At 34.5% G+C, this 20,292-nt stretch overlaps 1 protein-coding gene across 1 annotated transcript; it reads right to left on the bottom strand.

Moving 5' to 3' along the window:
* Positions 1-11,297: 11,297 nt before the first annotated feature.
* LOC124167143 (phosphomevalonate kinase) lies at positions 11,298-19,790 on the bottom strand. Its single transcript, XM_046544944.1, has 4 exons — positions 19,558-19,790; positions 19,277-19,482; positions 16,452-16,601; positions 11,298-13,126 (listed from the first exon to the last, which is right to left on the bottom strand). The coding sequence occupies exons 1-4, from the start codon at positions 19,635-19,637 to the stop codon at positions 12,984-12,986; spliced, it is 579 nt and encodes a 192-aa protein (XP_046400900.1). The 5' UTR covers positions 19,638-19,790; the 3' UTR covers positions 11,298-12,983.
* Positions 19,791-20,292: the final 502 nt, after the last annotated feature.

Here is a 20,292-nt window from a genome sequence, read left to right as displayed (position 1 = left end):
CTCCCTCACTAATTAGTGTAGTGCTAAGTCTGGAATACTACATATTTTTCATTTGAATTATTGTTATAAATCTCTTGGCCTGTCTTTGTCTCAAGTGCATAATTTTCCTTTTTTCTCCAGGGTTTGTTTTGCATTCTAAATATTTTTCATCTTTATTGAATTTTTCATCCTCTACCAGTTTCAGTTTACACAAGAAGCAAATTATGTAACATTCCCATTTTGCCGTTATCAAGCAGTTTTTTTAATCCTAAATATTTCTCATCGAATAGATGTTTTCTTATCCCAAATATTTCTCATATTAATTTACCTTCTGAACTAAGTGCCACTTTTCCCAGTGTCTGATTTTGTCATTTTTCAACGTGTTTTTTTAATCTCAAATATTTTCATCCGAATTGATTTTCAATGTTTGTGGATCACACATCCAGTTAAAATTCTGATTTCGTCAGTATTCAAACTGCTTTATTATCATAAATTTATATCATGATTATTGATTTTCTAGCAATATGGATCACCTTTCAAAATGTGTAATCGTACTTGGTTTTCATGTTTTAGGTGCATTATTTTTCCCAATTACTTTTCATCTGAGTTTCTCTTCTAAAACCATGGGCCTAATTATCCATTTTCAAGTTTTTTTTAATCTCATATTTTTTTATTAGAACTAATTTTCTAAGGATCTGGATCACATCTCTGCCGAAGAAGAAACTCTTCAAAATTCAACCTTACAATTTTATCCAATGCAAAATTTATGTTAAGTCATGCTATAAATTGAAGGAATGAATCCGTTGATATAAAACACCTCAAATGTGAAAGGAAAAGTGGTTCATAGTGTTAAAAAATCAGTTTGGTTGACGAATTTTTGCAAAAATCGAAACACTTTGACATAGAGCAGATAGTCCAGGAATTGAAGCGCATAAAAGTGCAAAACCTTGCAATTTTTTCAAACTGAATCGATTTTCATAAAAATTAGGGATTTGACTAATTCTACCCTCTACTTCAAAATCTATATTATGGCAATGGGCGCTTTTCATTTTTGAGGGGTGAAAACTACCTCTAAATACCAAAAGTTAAAAAACTACATTTGAAAGTTTTATATGGGTAAAAATTTAGTTTGGATTAGTTGAATAATAATTGTCTCATGCTTTGGAACATAATTTCAGAATATTTCAACCCTTATAAAAATCAACTCTTATTTGGGGTTAATGTAAAAAAAAATATTTGCCCAAAAAAATTAATTATTCGCCACAGTGTTTTAATTTAAGAATTTTGTTGCTTCAGGTACTAAGTTTTTTGAAACTTTTCAACCCTTATAAACCACCCTATGTAACATTGCAAGGGTTATAAACTGCTTTAATGGGTATAAATAGGAAAAAATAAAATTACAAACAAAAGATAATTTGCACAAAATGACACTAAATATTTATATATGTACATAGACAAAAGTAAAGCTTATACACAGATAAAAATATATTTTTTATTATTTATATAGTCATCATCGTCGACATCCTCGTCTTCTTCTAATACAGGAAATCCTCACCAGAGCACATACAAGAAATAGAAATGTAATTTTATATCACTTTTCTTCAGCCAAATGAAACGACTTTGTGATTATGAAAAAATTATTTTGAGAATTTTTTTCAGGTGAACACGGTTTGTTCATTTTAAAGGGGTCCAATGGTAAACAACTAAATGGGTATTTATGAATACATTACATATAACACGATACTGCATGGCATCCAGTCTTTCTGCAACATACATGCATATTTGGTTGTGGACATTTTAGGGGCATGTGTGTTTATTTTGGAGTAATTTTGAGTGTTTATGTCAGTGTCGAACATGTAGCATACAAAGTATATACCGGTAATGTGGATTATGCGATGCTCTGAATGGTGCTTTTAGAAAAAAAAAGTTAATTAGTTTTTTAAAACTTAGTTCCTTGGTTTTTGATGATAAAAAGTTTATCTAAAAATTATTTTTTAGGTCTTTTAAGGGCTAAGAGGGTGTGTAAAATTAATTCCTTTTAATGCCTTACTTTTTAAAGGGGGCGAGTTCAAAGAGCTTAAATAAGGTGATGCTTGCTTGTAAATAGAAGCTTTAAACGGCCATTTTTCACAAAATATTTATTATGCAGGAAATTTAAACAAATAAAATGTACACAATCAAGGTAGCTACAATTTGTTAATTCAAAAAATTTTCGTATCTCTATTGTATTTGGAGTTATTTAGAAAAAAATAACATTTTGTAGAAATTCGTTTTTCACTATGACATCCAATTTTTTCAAAATTTATGATTTTAAATTGATGAAAATTTTTAATAGTATCTAAATAAAGAGAACTGCGACAGGAATATGATCAATTTTAGTTAGGGTGGTAATTCGGTTGCTGTTTTCACTGATATTTTCATAGGAAATAGTAAAGACTGACTTCATTTTTATCATAACTCAATCAAATTTCATGCTAAAGAATTATTTTATGTTTATAAAGAAAGGTTTTAAAATACATTAAAACATTTTTTTAATTTTTTTTCTGAAAAATACATAGTTCTAGCTATTTGACATTGAATATCTAAAATATGTTGTTTAACAAGCAAAAGCTAGTCAGTAACAAGCCGTATCTCGATTCGTATTAGTTGCCAAGGAAGCAGAAAAAAGAATTTTCTTTGTTTTTTAAGCTACAATTTTATTATTTACAGTCTTTTGATACATGGATATTTTTCAAGTTATTTGTGAAAAACCAATAAAAAACATTCTTCCAATGAAAAACTGTAACTTTCAATCGCAAATAGCTTGAAAAATATTAATGCTACAAAAAAAATGCAAAGAACAATTTCTACTTATAACTAGTGTTCCCATTGATTCATATGGTCAAAATTTAATAAAAAATGTCCACCCCCGAGATGGTGTGGAAACCATCCCCAGGGTAGAAGCGCCCGTCGGCATGATATAGATTTTGATCCTTGGCTTATTCCCTTCCTGCTGTCAAAATTTCAATTAAATCCATCCAGTTTGAAAACATTGCAAGCCAAAGTGCTTCATTTGCTGGACTAAGACTCCAATGCATAACATCTTTCACTTGGCTCATTACTTATCTCCTCTGGGCAATGTTTCTTGCTGTTGCTGTGACATTGATTTGGATGGAGGAAGCAGATGAGCGAAAGGCAAATACCAATGAAATGGCAAGTGTTCAGTAATGAAGGATGTTTCATTGCTTTCACATATCCACTAGCAGGTAGATGGCAGCCTAAAATTTCCCTACTCATTCATCTTGATTTCCGACTGCCTGAGTAGAAATTGAGAAATTTCCTCAGTGTCTACGTTTTCATTCAGTTTTATTTTTATGCCATAAAAAAAACATCATATTTACTGAAATTATATAAAATGTAATCATAGTACGTTTAATAGAACTCGTAATTTAAATGCTTTATTCGGGTTCTTTGCTCACTCAATCTCTGAAGCTATCAAAACTAAAAAACCCTGGCCGATAACAATGTCAATTAGCCAACCTGTGTGAAAATCAGTGGCGTAGCTAAGGGGAGGTCTGAACCCCCTCTACGCAATATAAAAAAACTCACATTTCCTTCATAAAATAAAACAAAATATTGAAAAATCATGAATTTACAAAATATTTTTTTAACAAATAAAATTTTTTCCATTATGAAAAGTGTTCAAATTAGTTTAAAAATTATTTAAAGAAAAGCTCACACTTAGAACCCTGTTTTTCAAAAATTTTCACCCCTGATTGTAGACCCCCCCCCCCCCCCCCAAACGAAATTCCCGGGTACGCCACTGGTGAAAATTGAAATTTTAAAAACAAATGAGCCAAAAATGGATAATTGTGAAGTACTTAAGCTGAGAAATATTTCTGCAAGAGTAGTATCATAGAGTAAGTATATAAGAGTAAGAATATACTTACTCTATGGTAGTATTCATATATCCAAGGTCTATCCCATTACCAATGGAATGGAACTTATTCAAACATCTACTGTGGCAGTTTAAGGGAATGCAAGTCGCTACCAGTCATCAATTCTCTTTCTTGAAACTATAGAATTTAATTAGGTATTATCTTTTTCACAAATATATTTGTCAAAAACTGCCTGAAAATACAATTTAAATATCCCTAAGGGCTGTTAGATTCAATGCAACTGAACCGTGGTGATTCTCTAAAAAGAGGGTGAAATGGAGGCAGAACTATGTTGGCAACATGGAGTGATGTGAGAATGGTCATCACTCTGCCTGTCAGTCTAAGCATTGTATGGCCTTTGGCTCCACCTGTTTACTTCATTAAAGCAAAAATATTTTATCTGCAGCAATAATTTTTTTATAAATTTCCCTATGATTGTTAACTTTTCAGCTTACCAGAAGACATTTCATCAAAAATAGGGAGTTGCGATTCTAATTTAACTTTTCACACAATTTATAATTTTCAAGACTTCTCATACTTTATTATCCCAAAGGTTTACATAAATCTTAACAATGTTCTTCAACATCACAAATTCATCAATAATTTTAAAAGCAACAAATAAGCACATTAAATTCACAAGTTCACCACTGCAGAGTGTATGGTTGAGAAGACCATGTAGTGTCTAGCATCCTCATCTGGGGATTCCAATTCTGGCACCTAATTTTTTCAACATACCCTAATTGCAGCTGCAATTATAGAAAAGCTAATATCGACAATCTGCACTGAAAAGAGAAATGAAAGTCATCAAATATAAACATATGAGACATTGGTGTAGCCAGGAATTTCGTATCCAAAACCAGGGGGGAAATTTTAAGAGGGTTTTAACTCATTTTAACACTTTTCATAATCGAAAAAAACTCAATTTGTTAAAGAAACATTTTGTAATTTCATGATTCTTCAATATTTTGTTTTCTTTTATGAAGAAAAATAATTGTTTTTTTTTTACATTTCGGGAGAGGGAGGACCCCCCCCAAGGCTCAGCTACTAAGCAGTCCAGACCCTCCCCCCAGGCTATGCCACTGATATGAGAAATGTCATTTTGAGCAAGAATAATGTTACTATTGACTTTGAATAAATTAGTTGGAATTAAAATGTATAATTTCCTAGGTGTACACTCAAAAGTTGCATTTAAAAAATTTTAGCATACTGATTGAAATTGAATTTTCTAATACTAACTAAACTAAGTTTCAATAAAAAAATGACAAAGAGGGGACATATCATATATGTAGCGTGTAGACAGGCAGTTTTTTTTAACAAATTTTGCAATAGACACCTCTATAAAAACTTCTAACAAGCTCCTGATTAAAATCAGATCTGGAATTGTGAAGTTCCTCATCTGTCACTTTCGGGCCCAAGAACTAACTGGGAATATTATGCACCAATGTTCCATATCAGTTCTGTGAGTTTCATGATAACTCCATACATTCCATGCCAATTACATAATTCCCAACTATTTTTATGGATAAAACAGTTCCCCACTCTACAATTTTAGATTGGAAGTAAATGATATGAATATAAATTTAAATTGAGATAGATAAATTGGATACCATTAAAACCTATAAAATGGTACAACTAATTAAACTTGTTAAAATGTTACTTTTTAGCCTAGAGAAAAATAGATGTATACCAACAACTGAATAATGGTACATATACTTATTTACCATCATAAATGGGGGAAAAAGTAGCCCTGCAAAGTTTGTGTTTGTCACGTAAGGGGAAGAATTGGGTCTCCTTTCCCAAGCAATGTTATTCTTAGGCCAAAGTCTTCCTAGGGAAATCCAAGCATGTCCCATTGTCTTCCTCAATGCAGTAGTTGGAGGCTTAGAGCGAATTGTAGGATTTTACCCGAGTGCCAGAGAAGGTGCAGGAATGCAGACTTAAAAAAAATATTGGGGGGGCCCAAACTGGGGATCTTGCCCCGGGAAATTTTATAAGTAGCGAATTTTAATTTTTTAAGCATTTTAGAAGAGTCATATGATCAACATTAGAACCCTGATAACTCCAATCTTGATATCTGGACACTCCGGGAAAAATCGACAAGCCCGACACATTTTTTCCTCACACTCATAATGAATTTTTGAGGGGGCTCAGGCTCACTCAGGCCCCATGGAGTCGGCGCCACTGAGAAGGTGCTAGTCATGGAGAAAAATGAGGAGGAAAAAAATGTATTTTTGGCAAATCAATCAAATAGAATGTTCCCAAGGTATTTCACGAGTATTCCACCCCATTCAGGTGACTTGCAACAATTTCACTCGGGCAAGGTAAGGCAGTGGGTATTCCAACTTGTAAAATGAAAAGAGGAAGACAATTCAGATAGGTTTGAATTTCCTTTGTCCGAATTTGGCCTGAGAATAACGTGTCATTGTCACGTCCCCAGGAGGGGCAATGGGAGAAGTAAATTATGGGGAGAAGTAAAATAATAAGTCAATTCAATATTTTTAATCTGCAGTCTTCATTTTCAACTATTTAGGCCATAATCATTTTTTTCACAACTTTTCCTATTTAAGAAAATGAAGGGAGTTTACTCTCTGGAAAATAATATGTTAATTCCAAGATCTCCTGCTCACGAATATTCTTGGTAGAAAGTGTTCAAGATTCAACCCACCAGTTTAAGAACAATATTTTATAATTAGCAGTTATTAACACCACTGCATTTTCTTCAAGATTATACATTCTTATGATTATTGCGCATGTATTTATGGATTAATAGGGCATTATTTGCATTTTTAGTACAGACACTCTAACTACATTATAAAATTCACGGTTTTTTCCAGGTTTTCACGGTCTAAATGTCATCAAATTTGCAGTTTATAGATAAAGCATTTTAGGCAGAAATATTGATCGTGAAAGAATCGCCGGGCGCACATTAACTAAAAATGTAACAAACAAAACAGATGCCTTGAATGCAAACGCAGCAATGAAAGTGTTATCTCTCATGACTTCACCTATCGCTAGCAAAATTCAGGTCTGGCTAAAGGGTATGAGTGGGAAAATGGAGAGAGCAGGGTGGCAGGGAAGTGAAGAAGTGCCTAATTTTTTTTGCCAGGGTTAATGTCTTCCAATCGCAGGCTTAAGGTTGATGTGCTGTCATGGCACACAGACCAATTAATAACTGCGCTTCGAATACACGTATGCAGATAAATGCGTGGACAGTGTCTGCACGTGACTCGGCCTTGAAACTTGATCGAAATATCGATTTTTCTTTTAATCTGTCTATTGTAGTTCTACAATCAAGTTTGAGAGATTTCTAAGGTTTTATGATGAAATTCACGGCTATTTCCAGGTTTTTTCACGGTAGACGAAATTAACGGCTTATTCACGGTTTTAAGGTTTTCACGGTTGAATGGGAACCCTGACTGTATAAGATACGAGAGCTACTAGTCAGTTTTCATTTTCAGATAAATTGCTCCAGCATTCCTCACCACATTTCCAGGCTCAGCTACTACGCAGTGAGTTTTCTGTCTCCATGTTCTTTCATGGACCTCCAATAAAGTCGTCAGGCAAGAGAAAAGAATCAAGAATAGAAAAGAATCATCCAAAAAATTAGAGAACAGAGTTAGAAAATCAAACTGTATGAATAATATTTGGGAGAAAAACAACTAAAACATAAATCAGAAAGTCTGAAGATTATACACAATGATAAAACACATAATTAAGATGTCCAGAATATTAGAAAACAATTTGGGTGACAAATATTTGGACTTCTAAGCAGCCTGAAAATGAAAAAGTGGAAGTATACGCAGTTGAAAATTTTTTCCCAAGTGTTTGAAAATCAATTTGGGTGAATAATATTTGAGATATAAAAAAATTCAAATAAAATGCCAAAAAGAGAAAGTTATACAATTGAAAAAGTGGCAAGGAGTGTTAGAAAATCAATTGGGATGAATAATGTTCCAGATTACAAACAAATAAATCAAAATAGAAAAAATTGGACTAGAATAACATAACAGTTTGATCATCTTGGAAAATGGGCTCAGAGTGATAACAAATCAATTTGAATGAAGAATATTTGGGATAATAAATAACCTTGAAAATGACAAAATCTGAACTGTATAAATCCAAGTGCAGAAATCCAAATGATTCGGAATGTTAGCAAAACAATTTCAATTAAAAATATTTAGAAATAATTTAACACGACAAAAATGACAAATTCAGAAACTCCAAATGAGCTGTGGTCCAAATTGATAAAAAAATCAACTCGGATTTAATATATTTCGGAAAAATGATCATGAATTTTTAGAAAATAAGTTTGAATAAAAATATTTGGAGCAGTAAAACACCATGAAACTAACAAAATTGTACAGTAATACACTTTAAATGTTGTCCAGAGTGTTTTAGAATCAATTTGGATTAAAAATATTAGGCGTGATAAAACACCACAAAAATGAATATGAGCAAAAATAGGCACAGTGTTGGAGAATCAATTAGCATTATGAATATTTGGGATAATAAAACACATCAAGTATGATATTAAAATTGGAAGGTTAATTTTCACGAGTGCATTGTAAATCAAAAGGCAACAATTTTTCAGAAAATCCATTTGGATAAGTAATATGTAGAGATGTGCGAATAGTATCCGCGAATACTCGAATACCTCGAATATTAGAAAGTATTCGATATTCGAGGTTTCGAATAGTTATGCGAAAAGTACCGCCTCGAATACTTTGAATTTCACGTCATACACTGTCGCACGCACGTCGTTGGTAGTTGACTCGGAAAAATGTAGAGAACTGTAGTCATTTAGTGCTCGCAGCGCCGTTTTACGCAAGTTGACGAATTACATCAAATTCGTGGATTTTAGCGGTGAAAAGAGTTCGACGAGGGGAACCGAAAATGGTCGGGTGAAAAAATCCTAAAATCCCCGATTCCCCCCACCAGGAGAACCTCAGTGCCGTGGGATAGTAACCTTAGGGCATTTCCCACGATCCGCTATCCCCCTCCATTCAGCCCTTGCCTCACCCACTCCGAAGCTTTCCTCTTCTCCGAAATCAAACAAAATGTCCCAGATCGCGCAGGGATCGCATTACGAAGACCCCTGCTTCGAAAAAAATATCGAGTTACGAGAACAATAAAAACGTGTTTCACGCCCTCCCCCCTTTTCTCACCCACTGACCTTTTTCTGGCTACCTGCTTCGAAGTTCCCCATTTCTGGAGGTCAACAGCTGTGTGAGTACCGTGGGATACTTACATTAGTGCATTTCCCAAGATTTGGTATCCCTCTCCATTCAGCACTAGCCCCCCTCTGAGGCTTTCCTCTTCTTCGAAATAAAAAAAAGGTCACAGCTCGCGCAGGGATCATATTACGAAGACCTTAGCTTCGAAAAAATACCAAGTTACACGAGAACAATAGAAACGTGTTTCGGGCCCTCCCTTTTCTCCCCCACTGACCTTTTTTTTCCTACCAGCTTCGAAGTTCCCCATTTCTGTGGAGGTCAACCGCTGCATGAGTCATCTATTAGCACAAAAGGTGTCTAAGAATGACTTTCGTCAATTGATGTTACACCTTTATTGAATTGAAGTATTAGTAATGTGCGCGTAATTTCAAAAAGAATAAGACCAAACACGACGAATTTCTGAGTTTATTTAAGCATTTTACGCAAAGAAATAAATGTCAAAATACGACTAAGACTTAGCATTCTGGCGAAACTCGATATGAGCAGCAGAGCTTCTCGGAAGTTGATGCGGTATTTTTTTCCGAAAACATATATCAAGTTACAATTTATGAGTGGTGCTGTAAATCTTTATTGTTACAGTCCCAGACAAAGGGATATTTTCTCAGAATATTTGGTTTCTCCCTGATAGCAATTCCAATTCATCTTCTTATCTCGTGAGAACTCCCAAAGATGGACTGAAAATAATTGAAGAAAATCCAGTGGAAAAGAGCTTGTATTTTGCAAAATGCCTCAGATTGTCAGCTAGCACTTGGCAGCAGGAGTGAGGGTAAAGCGATGTTAGTTGAATTAATTATATGCCCAATTGTTTCCATAAAATTAAAATATTCATTAATCAGCTAAATTCCTGTTCGAATCATTTAAAGGAAATCAAAATTACTCCCCAAAATCTTGTGTTGCCTGCTGCATTGGCAACCGAGTCAAACATACCAGCATTCATCATTTAGTATTCGAGGTATTCGAATATTCGAGCAATGATTTAATATTCGAATTCGATATTCGAATTCGAGAAATCTGCTATTCGACCCATCTCTAGTAATATGTATTTGGATAAAGCAACTACTGATCGATAGTTAGCCAAAAGATTGATTTATACTTGGAAAACGGGTGAAGAGTGTTAAAAATAAATTTAGCTTAAAAATATTACGTAAAATGAAATTTAAAAACCATTATTTCAGAAGGTACTCACTACGAAAAATTTTGCGAAGTACATAATAAAACACAAAAAATTAAATTCGGCAGGTGGAAAATCAGGCATGTGATCCAGGATGTTAGAAAATCAATTCGGATGAGGAATACTCATTATATTAAGACACATCGGTCCAGAGAATTAGTAAATAGCAAATTATATGAAAACATTTGGGGGGATAATGAAGTATGTACCATGAAAATGAATAATCAGAAGGTAATTACCAGGAAATGTTTTCCAGAACATTTCAAATCCACTTGGATGAAGTGTAAAAAAAACAATTAGTGTTAGAATTAACTGTAAGGAAACCAATTACTACGATGAAAAACATTTGTGAATATAAAACTCCTCTACCAGGTTAAAATCTTAAGTTTTATCAATGGGAAAAGTAATCCGAAAGTGTAAAAATAAAATTTTCCAATCGATCAAGAGTTATAGGATGTAATAAATTCAATTTGTACAAATTTTTCAGGATAAGAAAACACCTCAAAAATTATAATTCTGTTAGATTATGCACTTGGAATAGCAGCATAAGACATTCAATACCGTAGAAGAGTATTACTGAAAACAGAACACCTTTAAAATACCTAACAAAATCAAAAGGTCACATAATTGGAAATTTGGTAGAGGGAATTAGAAGATCAATTCTGATGAGATATATTTGGGATAATAAAACATACCAAAAAAGGCAAAATCAGATGGCCTTAAAAAAGTGGTCCAGAATATTGTTTAAACACTTGGAATTGCGGTAAGTAGCATTGAAAAATCAATTTGAGTAAGGAATATTTAGGATAACACAACCTCAAAACCAGCAGGTTTGTGCTTGGTGTCTCTCATACATGTTTTTAATCCAAAATATTCTGCATCCAAATTGATTTTCATATGCCTGGAAAAGAGCAAACATGGATAAAAAATACCCAAATTGGAAGAAAAACTGAAAAATTACTGGAAGAAATGTTGTTAAATGATGACAGGATAACATAACTTTTACTAACAAAAATTTATTTTTGCAAAAATAATGATTAACAATGATGTGTAGGTTATGGTGTAAAATTCCCAACAATACCAACAAAAAAATGTATCAAATCTAAATAATTGCTAAAATTGTTTTCATTAACAAATTCAATACTTTTCTTAAAATGAAATAACACCAGTAAATAATATTCACTGTTACCAATAACACCAAAATAAAATTCATTATCATGCAAGTAGCCACTAAGCTTCAGTCCCCTTGAAAATTTTTTCCCATGAGATGAATACCACTGATACATATTCCGAGAAGTTCACTAACCCTGGGCCTCATATCCCCTGTCACTCCATTTTCCATGCATACATTTACATTTCATAAATTTTGCCAATAAAGAACAATGAATTTAACTTTCAGAATTATGTAAATGAAATATATAGAGCCAACTTTATGAAAATAGTTGTCATCCAATGTTTTCGAATTAGCAGAAATATCTTTATAGGCAACTTGCAGTCCTCCCTCAAAGCATATTTTGTTACTTAGGCTACCATTACTATGCACGCGAGTTCTGACGAGTATGTCAGAATTTATCCGAACAAACAAATGCCTGTTTTCCAATGAGTGTGTCAACACTGGCAGCGACTACCACGTCAGAACATGCGTGAGGTTGTCAGAAGTAATAGAACGATCAAATAATTTTGATTTTTTCGCGTGATTTGCATCTATTTTGGATTTTTTTTGGGACTAGGGTTTTATTAGTGAGTTGAATTTCCAGTGATTTGGTTATTTCACTATGGATAAGGCTAAATTGACAAGTCTTGTACCTGAGAACAGGTGTTTGTAGGATATGAGAGACAATAACTATCACAACAGAGATCCTTGGCAAAAAATAACTTCATTGACGGACTTTCAAGAAAATGTAAGTCATTAAATTCTTCCATTTTCGCAGTGCGGCAGTGCAAAATGTACTGACTATCTGAATGACAGAAAACGCGCACAGTAAAACCACCTTCTTCTGATGAGGATTTCGGATGCACTCGTCAGAAAACATTTACATCACAACTCGCATGCATAATAAACATAACGTTAGACTTCAGCTCCTAATTTTACAGAAAATAGCTGAACAGTGAGAAATTTCATCAAGTAATAGAGAGTAATAAAAGGAAATTGCCCTGAAATCAGTTAATATTTTATGATTTTTCTAGATTTTTAGGAACCACAATAACTTAAAGCATCCCAAATGTAATGCTGAGTACATAAAAGTTTTCGTTCCAATACAGTTTCATCCACAAAACATTCCAATCCCTGAGTAACTAACATAAATATACCAATTTAAATATCAGTAAAATAACTAAGCTGCCTCAGTAACACTTCTCACAACAATGGACGGAGAAGATAATTCAGCTGTTTCAACCAAATATTTAAAATGTTGATACATTTACCTGACCTGATTATGATGCAGTCTTGGTAATAAAAAATATATATGAGTATAATCCAACAAGGATATCATACACAATGTCATGTACGACAAAAATAAAATACATCAATACCTAGCTACCATTCAATAGTGAAGGCAAAATGTTTTTTAAAACTTGCAATAAAATAAAATTTGTATATAAACATTGTAAAAAATTAATTAACGACCGTAGTTCAGAACCATTTGCTTGCATATCTACGCCACCATGAGCTTCATCAGCGGTTCAGCTATCCAATAATTTATTAACCCAGACCAGTATTTCCTGTATCTTATCTTCCATCTCAGTTCCTCTGCCATTATTCGCAATAATCCAGTCCCAGGAACTGATGTCATCTAGGTCACATTCTGTTGTAGCATCATCAACACCTGCAAAGAAATTATGCCATCAACTCAGTGCACTGAGAAGCAAATATATGAGTAAGGATAAAGTCATTTTTCTAATACAGAGTACCAGAGTTTTGGATGATGCAATACAGGGATTTTATACTGGCAGATAAACTTGCACCGATCCCATGATTCATGACAAATTTCTAATTTTCCAGACTTTATATCAAAGACAAAATGGCTGTATATGGGGATTTCATAGAAAAATTCAGCAATGTATATTATAAAAAAAACTAAAAGTACAGAAGAACCTCGATAAGAAGTTTTACAAGGTGTGAAAACTTCTTCTGAGGGAGATCAGGCAATGTTTTATTAGATTAAGAAGAGAGGGTGAAAAGAGAATCCTTTTAAAAACCTTAAGGAGCTGACAGCATAACTTAGTTTGTCACATCATGAGGTATGATGGCCAGATGAAAGCAATCATAGAAGGACAGGTGGAAAGGAAGAAAGGTAAGGGAGGGCCCAGAAAGAGTTACGTAGGACAGGTCATAAAGGATGTTAAAGAGAAGAAATATGTCACTATGAAAAGAATACCAGATTGTAGAACATAATGGAGAGCAGCATCAAACCGATGTAAGAATTGTGGACTAATGATGATGATAATGATTCACTGTCACATTAAATCTTTGGAAATAATTGCAGATTAATTTCATTAAAGGAAAAGCTGTTTGTTCGGTTAAGGATGAGAGGAAAGAAAGGAAGCTAGGGTGATTTGTTTGATTTTTTGTTCAACCACAGAAAATAATACCATTTCTTTCAACCACTCAATGGTGCTGCAAGGAACACCAAAAACTGTCAATTAAAGCCTGAAATTCTGATATCACAATATCATATGATCTAAGTAAGAAAGTTTGACTTCTTTCTACCAACCGGATAAAGAAAAAAATCAGCATAGCTAACTTTCAAAGATATCATACTTAATGGAAAGCCATGAAAACTTACTAAGCGGGAACTTAACATCAAGGAAAAGTTAGCATACAACTAAGGGGCTTTAATTTTGGACTTGAAAATCAAACATCTTGGAGGGGAAGACTTCTCATCAGCGTTCTGAAGTACAGTGAGTCCTCGTTTAACGTCACTTACCGTTCCTGAAAAATGTGAGGATAAACGAAATGACGTTAATCGAAGCATAATATCCCATAAGAAACAATGTAAAAAGTGAATATCGGCTCCTAGACCTCACAATTCCTACGTGAAAAAAATGTTAGCATATCATATCTGGGGCATATTTTACGGTGGGAATACCAAACTATCGCATAAATACGAGTTCCTGTCTTCATCGACGACAATAGCAGCACTGACGTAAATCCTTCTCCATTTTTGTATCTTCCAGCATTTGCTTTTCGGCTTCGCTATGGTGGTCGCCCGGGCGAGCGTCGCCTGGGCATCATCCAAGGTTCTTAGAGTACAGTCTAAGAACCTTGGGCATCATCATCGCTGAAACATCGCTGCAGTTACAGGAACCAAAATTATTGTGAACTCAGTGAAAAAAGTGATGAAAAACTCCGAGTTCGACACGGAAAAATACCTTGAAATCACTTTTTAGGTTCCTGAGAACCATTATGTCAAGTAAAACCTTGCACACCTACGCAAGAATTCATTTTGCAGAAATTTTTGCTAAAACCGTAATCGCAATTATCAATAAACAACACTGTTTTACACTTTGTATAGACTGACTATATTACCGCCCACAAAACAAACAACCTGCCACGCCCGCCACTTCGCCTTTTTTTTCGTGCGAAATTTGAAATACTTGACGTTATCGCGAAGCTTAGGTGCGATAAATGAATGACGATCTCAAAATTTTCGTGACGTTATCGCGAAATGACGTTAAACGGGGAGACGTAGAACGAGGATTCACGGTATAAGTGGCAGAAACAAAGTCAAGTGGCACCAAGTCATCATTACCGTTTGCCAACCTAATACATAAAAAAGCTAGGTGGCTAAAAACCAATGCAAAGAAAATAAATACATTGGTCTGCAGTAAAAGAGAAGAGAGGAAGACCAACCTGAAACTAGGAAACTGTGAACTTGAGGAAATGAATGTGTTCTGCAACTTAAAAAGGCAAATGACAAGGGATGGATGAAGCAAGAAGGAAATGGTCAGTAGAAAGGCCATAGCATTCTTCAAAAAGTAGAGTTTCTGTTAACAGACTCTAAAGGCCTGGTTACACGATACATTAACACCTACAAGTTATTGTCTTAATGCATGAATGAACACGAAAATGCACCGTGTAACCACACACAACTTGTGCAAATGCATGAACGGAAAATTGAACCTGTCCTAATTTGGTTCATGCATTCGTACAGGTTCTATTCCGGTCTACAAAAGTCATTCACGCAAACAGACATTAACTCGCACATGCTATTGTATCGTGTAACCAGACCTAAAGCATTGAAGGTCAAAGTTAGGGAGCAATCCATTATGACTTACATTTGCAGCACATCTCCTAGGGACTGCAATGGAGAAATCAAGATTGGAAGCTAACGAAATGTAGTGCTGCAGAAGAATAATGACGATCAAATCATGTGAGTAATGTGGAGTTCTAATTATAGTAGAATGCCCAGTCTCACTTTTCCCAAATATTTACCATATTTCCATGCTATATTAATGTCGCTTGACATAGACTAGCAACAAAGGTTAAAGAAAAAAATGTCAACAATTCAAGTATGTTTTAATTCAGTGATTAATTGACCAACAATAATTGTATCAATTTGCTCGATGGGGTAACAAAAATTGAAAAATTAGGAAGTAAATAGTTGCATTGAACGCATAGTGAGTGAATAGAGAGTATGGAAGAATATATTTAGCAAAATATAGCTCGACAAACTTCAGTATCATGCAAAAAAGTTTTGAAAACACAAGCCTTGAGTGCCAGGCATGATACTCAACTCAACTGTTTCCGATGGTGCCTTAATTTTGAATTTGTTTCAGCAGCAATATGTCTTCTATTGGAGAAAAGTAAATTCTTATGGCATACAGCTGATGGCTTGTCTGATTATGCCCCATTGTTATATAATTGAGTGGAGAGCTGGTTAAAACCAATATTTAGATTAATAAATGTATGATGATGACACCATGTGAGGCCATACGGTTCTCAGTCTGACTTTTTCAACAACAACAGTTTAACCATTCTACATCAAAGTGATGGCATCCCAAAGGAATCCCTACGGAGATACAGAAAGGTGATTTAAGCCTTGGGAACTTCTTTTTCAAACGAGCCTTAAGTTGACCTTTGTTTTCCAAGAGGCCTTAAGCCTGAAACAGTTGATTGCTGATTTAGAAGTTCTTATTTTTTCCACTCACTATGAGTGAAAACCCATCCTCTTCCTCTCCGGACATCTTCATCTGCTATCACTCTCACAGTCTTCACTTTGTCTCCATATTTCTCAGAAAACCACTTCAGATCAGTTTTCCTTCGAGCATCACTTATGATCCAAATAGGCTTTTCCTCAGCTAAATAGAAGAAATAAAAAAATAGTAGATCACAAAGTAACTTTTATGCATAAAATACAACTGGCTTTAAATACAGGACTTTTGACCGTTTACAGACTACTTTAGTTTGCTAGAATATAATTTTTACCTCATGAAAATGATTCTTGAATGAAAGCTTATAGCTTTCATATTAATAGCTATAGTTTATACATTAATCAACATGAAGCGAAGGTTTTTAGTCTCATGTGGATGTCAGAGATACTTAAAAGATATAGCATGGAGGTTAGATATGCAAATACAGAAAGAAAGATTTAGAAAGATACAGACAGATAATTAAGAAACATCTTAATTTATAAGTTATCTCATGTGATATCACCAGGAGGTAATGGGTTAAAAACAAAGCGATTTGAAAATAAAGGAATGAATTATTTTTAAAATAGCCAATAAGTGGGTTCTCGTCTCCGGGAACTTCGGTCTGAAGTTGGTCGCCCCGCACCACCCTTAAGCGACCCGAGACGGATATATATGACAGGGTGCCTTATCGTTTCGTGAGAGGTGGCCGTAGTTTTGTTCATCCTATATAGGATATTAATGAATTTCTGAATACTACGAGAGAGAATTAAATATTGAGGGAATGCATTTTCAATAAATAATAAAAAGCATTTGCATAAAGGAGAGAATATATATGCCATGTTTAGAGCATAACATTATCAAATAAAAATATTGAGAATTGACATACTTAAAGTCAAATGGACAGATCATGCAAGCAGCGGCAAAGCGTGATGCTCAAGTTTAGTCATCACATGCACGTCAGGTGGCCTTAGATAAGATATGTAGAGAAGGTGATGAAAATTGTAAAGCAAAGGAATAATATGGGTGTTAAAAAAAAGCTGATAATAGAATTAAGTGGAAAGATGCATCAAACCAATCTTTGAGGGAGCCAATCATTAGAAAACACACACAGAAGAAGAGGATAGACCCTTTTCTTATTTTCACCTGAGCTCATTAAAATCAATAGGGTGGTTTCCTATTATTTTTTATTGCCTAAATCGAAAGATTATTTAATTAATCCTGGAGTATGTATTTCATGCCTTTAAATTTTTAAATGACAATATCTATTTTTTGCGATTAAATGAAAAGTGAAAATTTTCAAGCACCCGAACACACGACGGCTAAGTATGAATGCTTGGAAAAGCCTGTATGACGTCATTCTGGTTCCGGCTGCCGCCGTGTGAAGCCACCTTAGTGCGAGGCTATTTCCTGTTCAAATAGGTTAGTTTTCTCCATTAAAGAAAACGAAAGGCATTGATTGTTAATCGTTACCCACCATTAATGTATTCATAATATACAAATTATTTGGTTTTAGAAATCCCAGTTTAACCAAATGTTAATGGTCAATTTTACCCTCATTTGAAAAAGGCCAGATAGGTGGCCATGCGATGTCACTCCACGTGACGTCACAGGGACCTACATGCTATACAAGTAGTCACAAGTTTTACATCATCTGAGATTACCAATGCATGCATGCGGCACAGAGCTCAGGGAAACATATCTTAATAATCACTTATTAAAATTACCTATGGTCATAAAGTTTCCTTTTTTTTGTAAGAGTATTAATAATCGCTATTTAAGTCAAGCGCTACATGCTAGCAGCCTGCATCGTAGCGGTGCTCATAGCCTCGCACTAAGGTGGCCTCACACAGCAGCAGCCAGAACCAGAATGATGTCATACGGGCTTTTCCTAGCATTCATACTTAGCCGTCATGTTTTCGTGCACTTGAAAATTTTCACTTATTAATTGCAAAAATTAGATATCGTCGTTCAAAAATCTAAGAGCATGCAATACTTACTCCAGGAGTTGTAATCTTTCAATTTAGGCAAAAAAATAGGAAACCACCCTATTGTATCACACCATAGTGAGATATTATTCTTCAACCCACGTCTTGACATAGTTAAAATCCAATTCTACCCATATTGTTTAAAAAGGTGACATTTTTCTGCCTTCAGCTTCAGCTAACAAGCTCAAAGTTCATAACCTAATAACAAAACGAAAATATGATAGACTGGGCTTTCATCAAAACTTCATGCTCAATAATCCTTTTACTATTAAATGCTCTAGAAGATTAGAAATGTACAGGAATGAAGATGAGGTTCTAACCATTAGATCAAAATACAAGATGCAGCTAATAAATGAAGATAATAAGTAGTGTGTTCAATAATAATAAACATTAATGAGCATAAAAATACATTAACGACCGAATGAGATTCACGATTAGCGAAGTCATCATATTGCCTTTTCATAAAAATATCAAATAAATTTATTCTAAGATCGTAATCAATTACAAATAGACTGTTTTATACTTAACTTAATTATGAGGACAACCCCTCATAACTTCAAAAAGTAAACGCAACTAAAAAAATAAAATCATCAGGAAAAGCTAGCAGTAAATGCCAAATGTAAATTGTTGCTCCGTGAATGATTTCCCTTACAAACAAATGTCACCCCATGAGAATGGGACTGCATGGACGCAGGTGTGCCTTACAGGAAACTTCTCAGAAAAAGAAAGAACATAAATAGGCTCCTCGATAAGTAATCGATTTTGCAGAAAAGCCACTACAATCTCGAAACATCACGCGAGCCACCGCAATTCTGAGCCTTATAAAATAATTCTATCCATCAACCAACAGTCTCTTACCGTTATACATTTTAATCGACTCTCTACAGAAACAGCCAGGGTCTTGATTTCGCATATCCTCCCCAAATTTTATCATTTCAATTCTGTGCTGCTCCTTGTATTCACTGGCATCCATCAACTTCTCAAAATCAAGGTTTTTCGATTCCGCCCACATATGTTTGATTGGTCCAGACAATTTTAACAAAGCACAAGTTTGCGACCCAATCCTAAAATTATGAGAAGAGCACAAAAATAGCGACTTATCCGATATGTTACGAGTCCGTCAAGCTTTAAGCACATACCTGTCGTGAAGGATGTCAGTGATGTAATCTTTTCCGCTCTTTCTTTTCCCGCTAAATATTAGGATACCCGATGGAGGCATTGCGTACTAATTGGTAGTGGACAGCACTATAATATAAATTCAACTTGGCTACTGTAACAGATTATTTGCGCATAACAACAAGGATATCGCCACCTCAACAGTGGCAAACCTGGGTTCAAAATAATGCCATTGGGGGAGGGGGACACAAAGGCCGCATTTGGGTATTCAATTGTTTCTAGTTCCTAATGTCGCCATAGGGGCGCTGTGGTAACAACAATTATGCATTCAAATTCTAATCCGTGCAAATCTTATATGGTCTAAGGTGCAAATATGAAACAAATTACTTGAATCCCTGGGACAATGTATATTTTCACCAATTAAATGTTAAAATATAATATCCGTGATGTTCATGATGCTAATAAGTTACTGCCGTGGTAAATGGGCAACATTGTGGTTTGCCAAGTTGCTATCTTTTTTCAGGGAATGAAAATCATAGTAGCCACGTTCTAAAAATGGCACGATACTCAAGTCTAAAACGATCAAAATAAAGTTTTGCTCGGAATGTAGAGACGCAATTAAAATGTATAACTCATAGCAGTTTTTGTCAGATGTGACAAACTTGTGGACGAAGGGAAGCTTTCAAAATAATGTCCCGAACATCATGGAAAATGAATTCTAACAAACATTCTTTTCTCGATTTCTTTTGTACTCAGAC

The sequence above is a fragment of the Ischnura elegans genome, chromosome 10, assembly GCF_921293095.1.
Source record: "Ischnura elegans chromosome 10, ioIscEleg1.1, whole genome shotgun sequence".
In the NCBI taxonomy this organism is placed as follows: domain Eukaryota; kingdom Metazoa; phylum Arthropoda; class Insecta; order Odonata; family Coenagrionidae; genus Ischnura; species Ischnura elegans.
This window is presented reverse-complemented; position numbering and strand designations above follow the sequence as displayed.

Bases quoted from the DNA above. Each gene is read 5' to 3' on its own strand.
- LOC124167143 (XM_046544944.1), bottom strand. From the start codon at position 19,637: ATGCCTCCATCGGGTATCCTAATATTTAGCGGGAAAAGAAAGAGCGGA. The intron at 19,483-19,557 runs GTATGTGCTTAA...TCATAATTTTAG, and splicing joins ACTGACATCCTTCACGACAG to GATTGGGTCGCAAACTTGTG. The intron at 13,127-16,451 runs GTGAGTGGAAAA...ATTTCTTTGCAG, and splicing joins AGGATGGGTTTTCACTCATA to GTGTTGATGATGCTACAACA.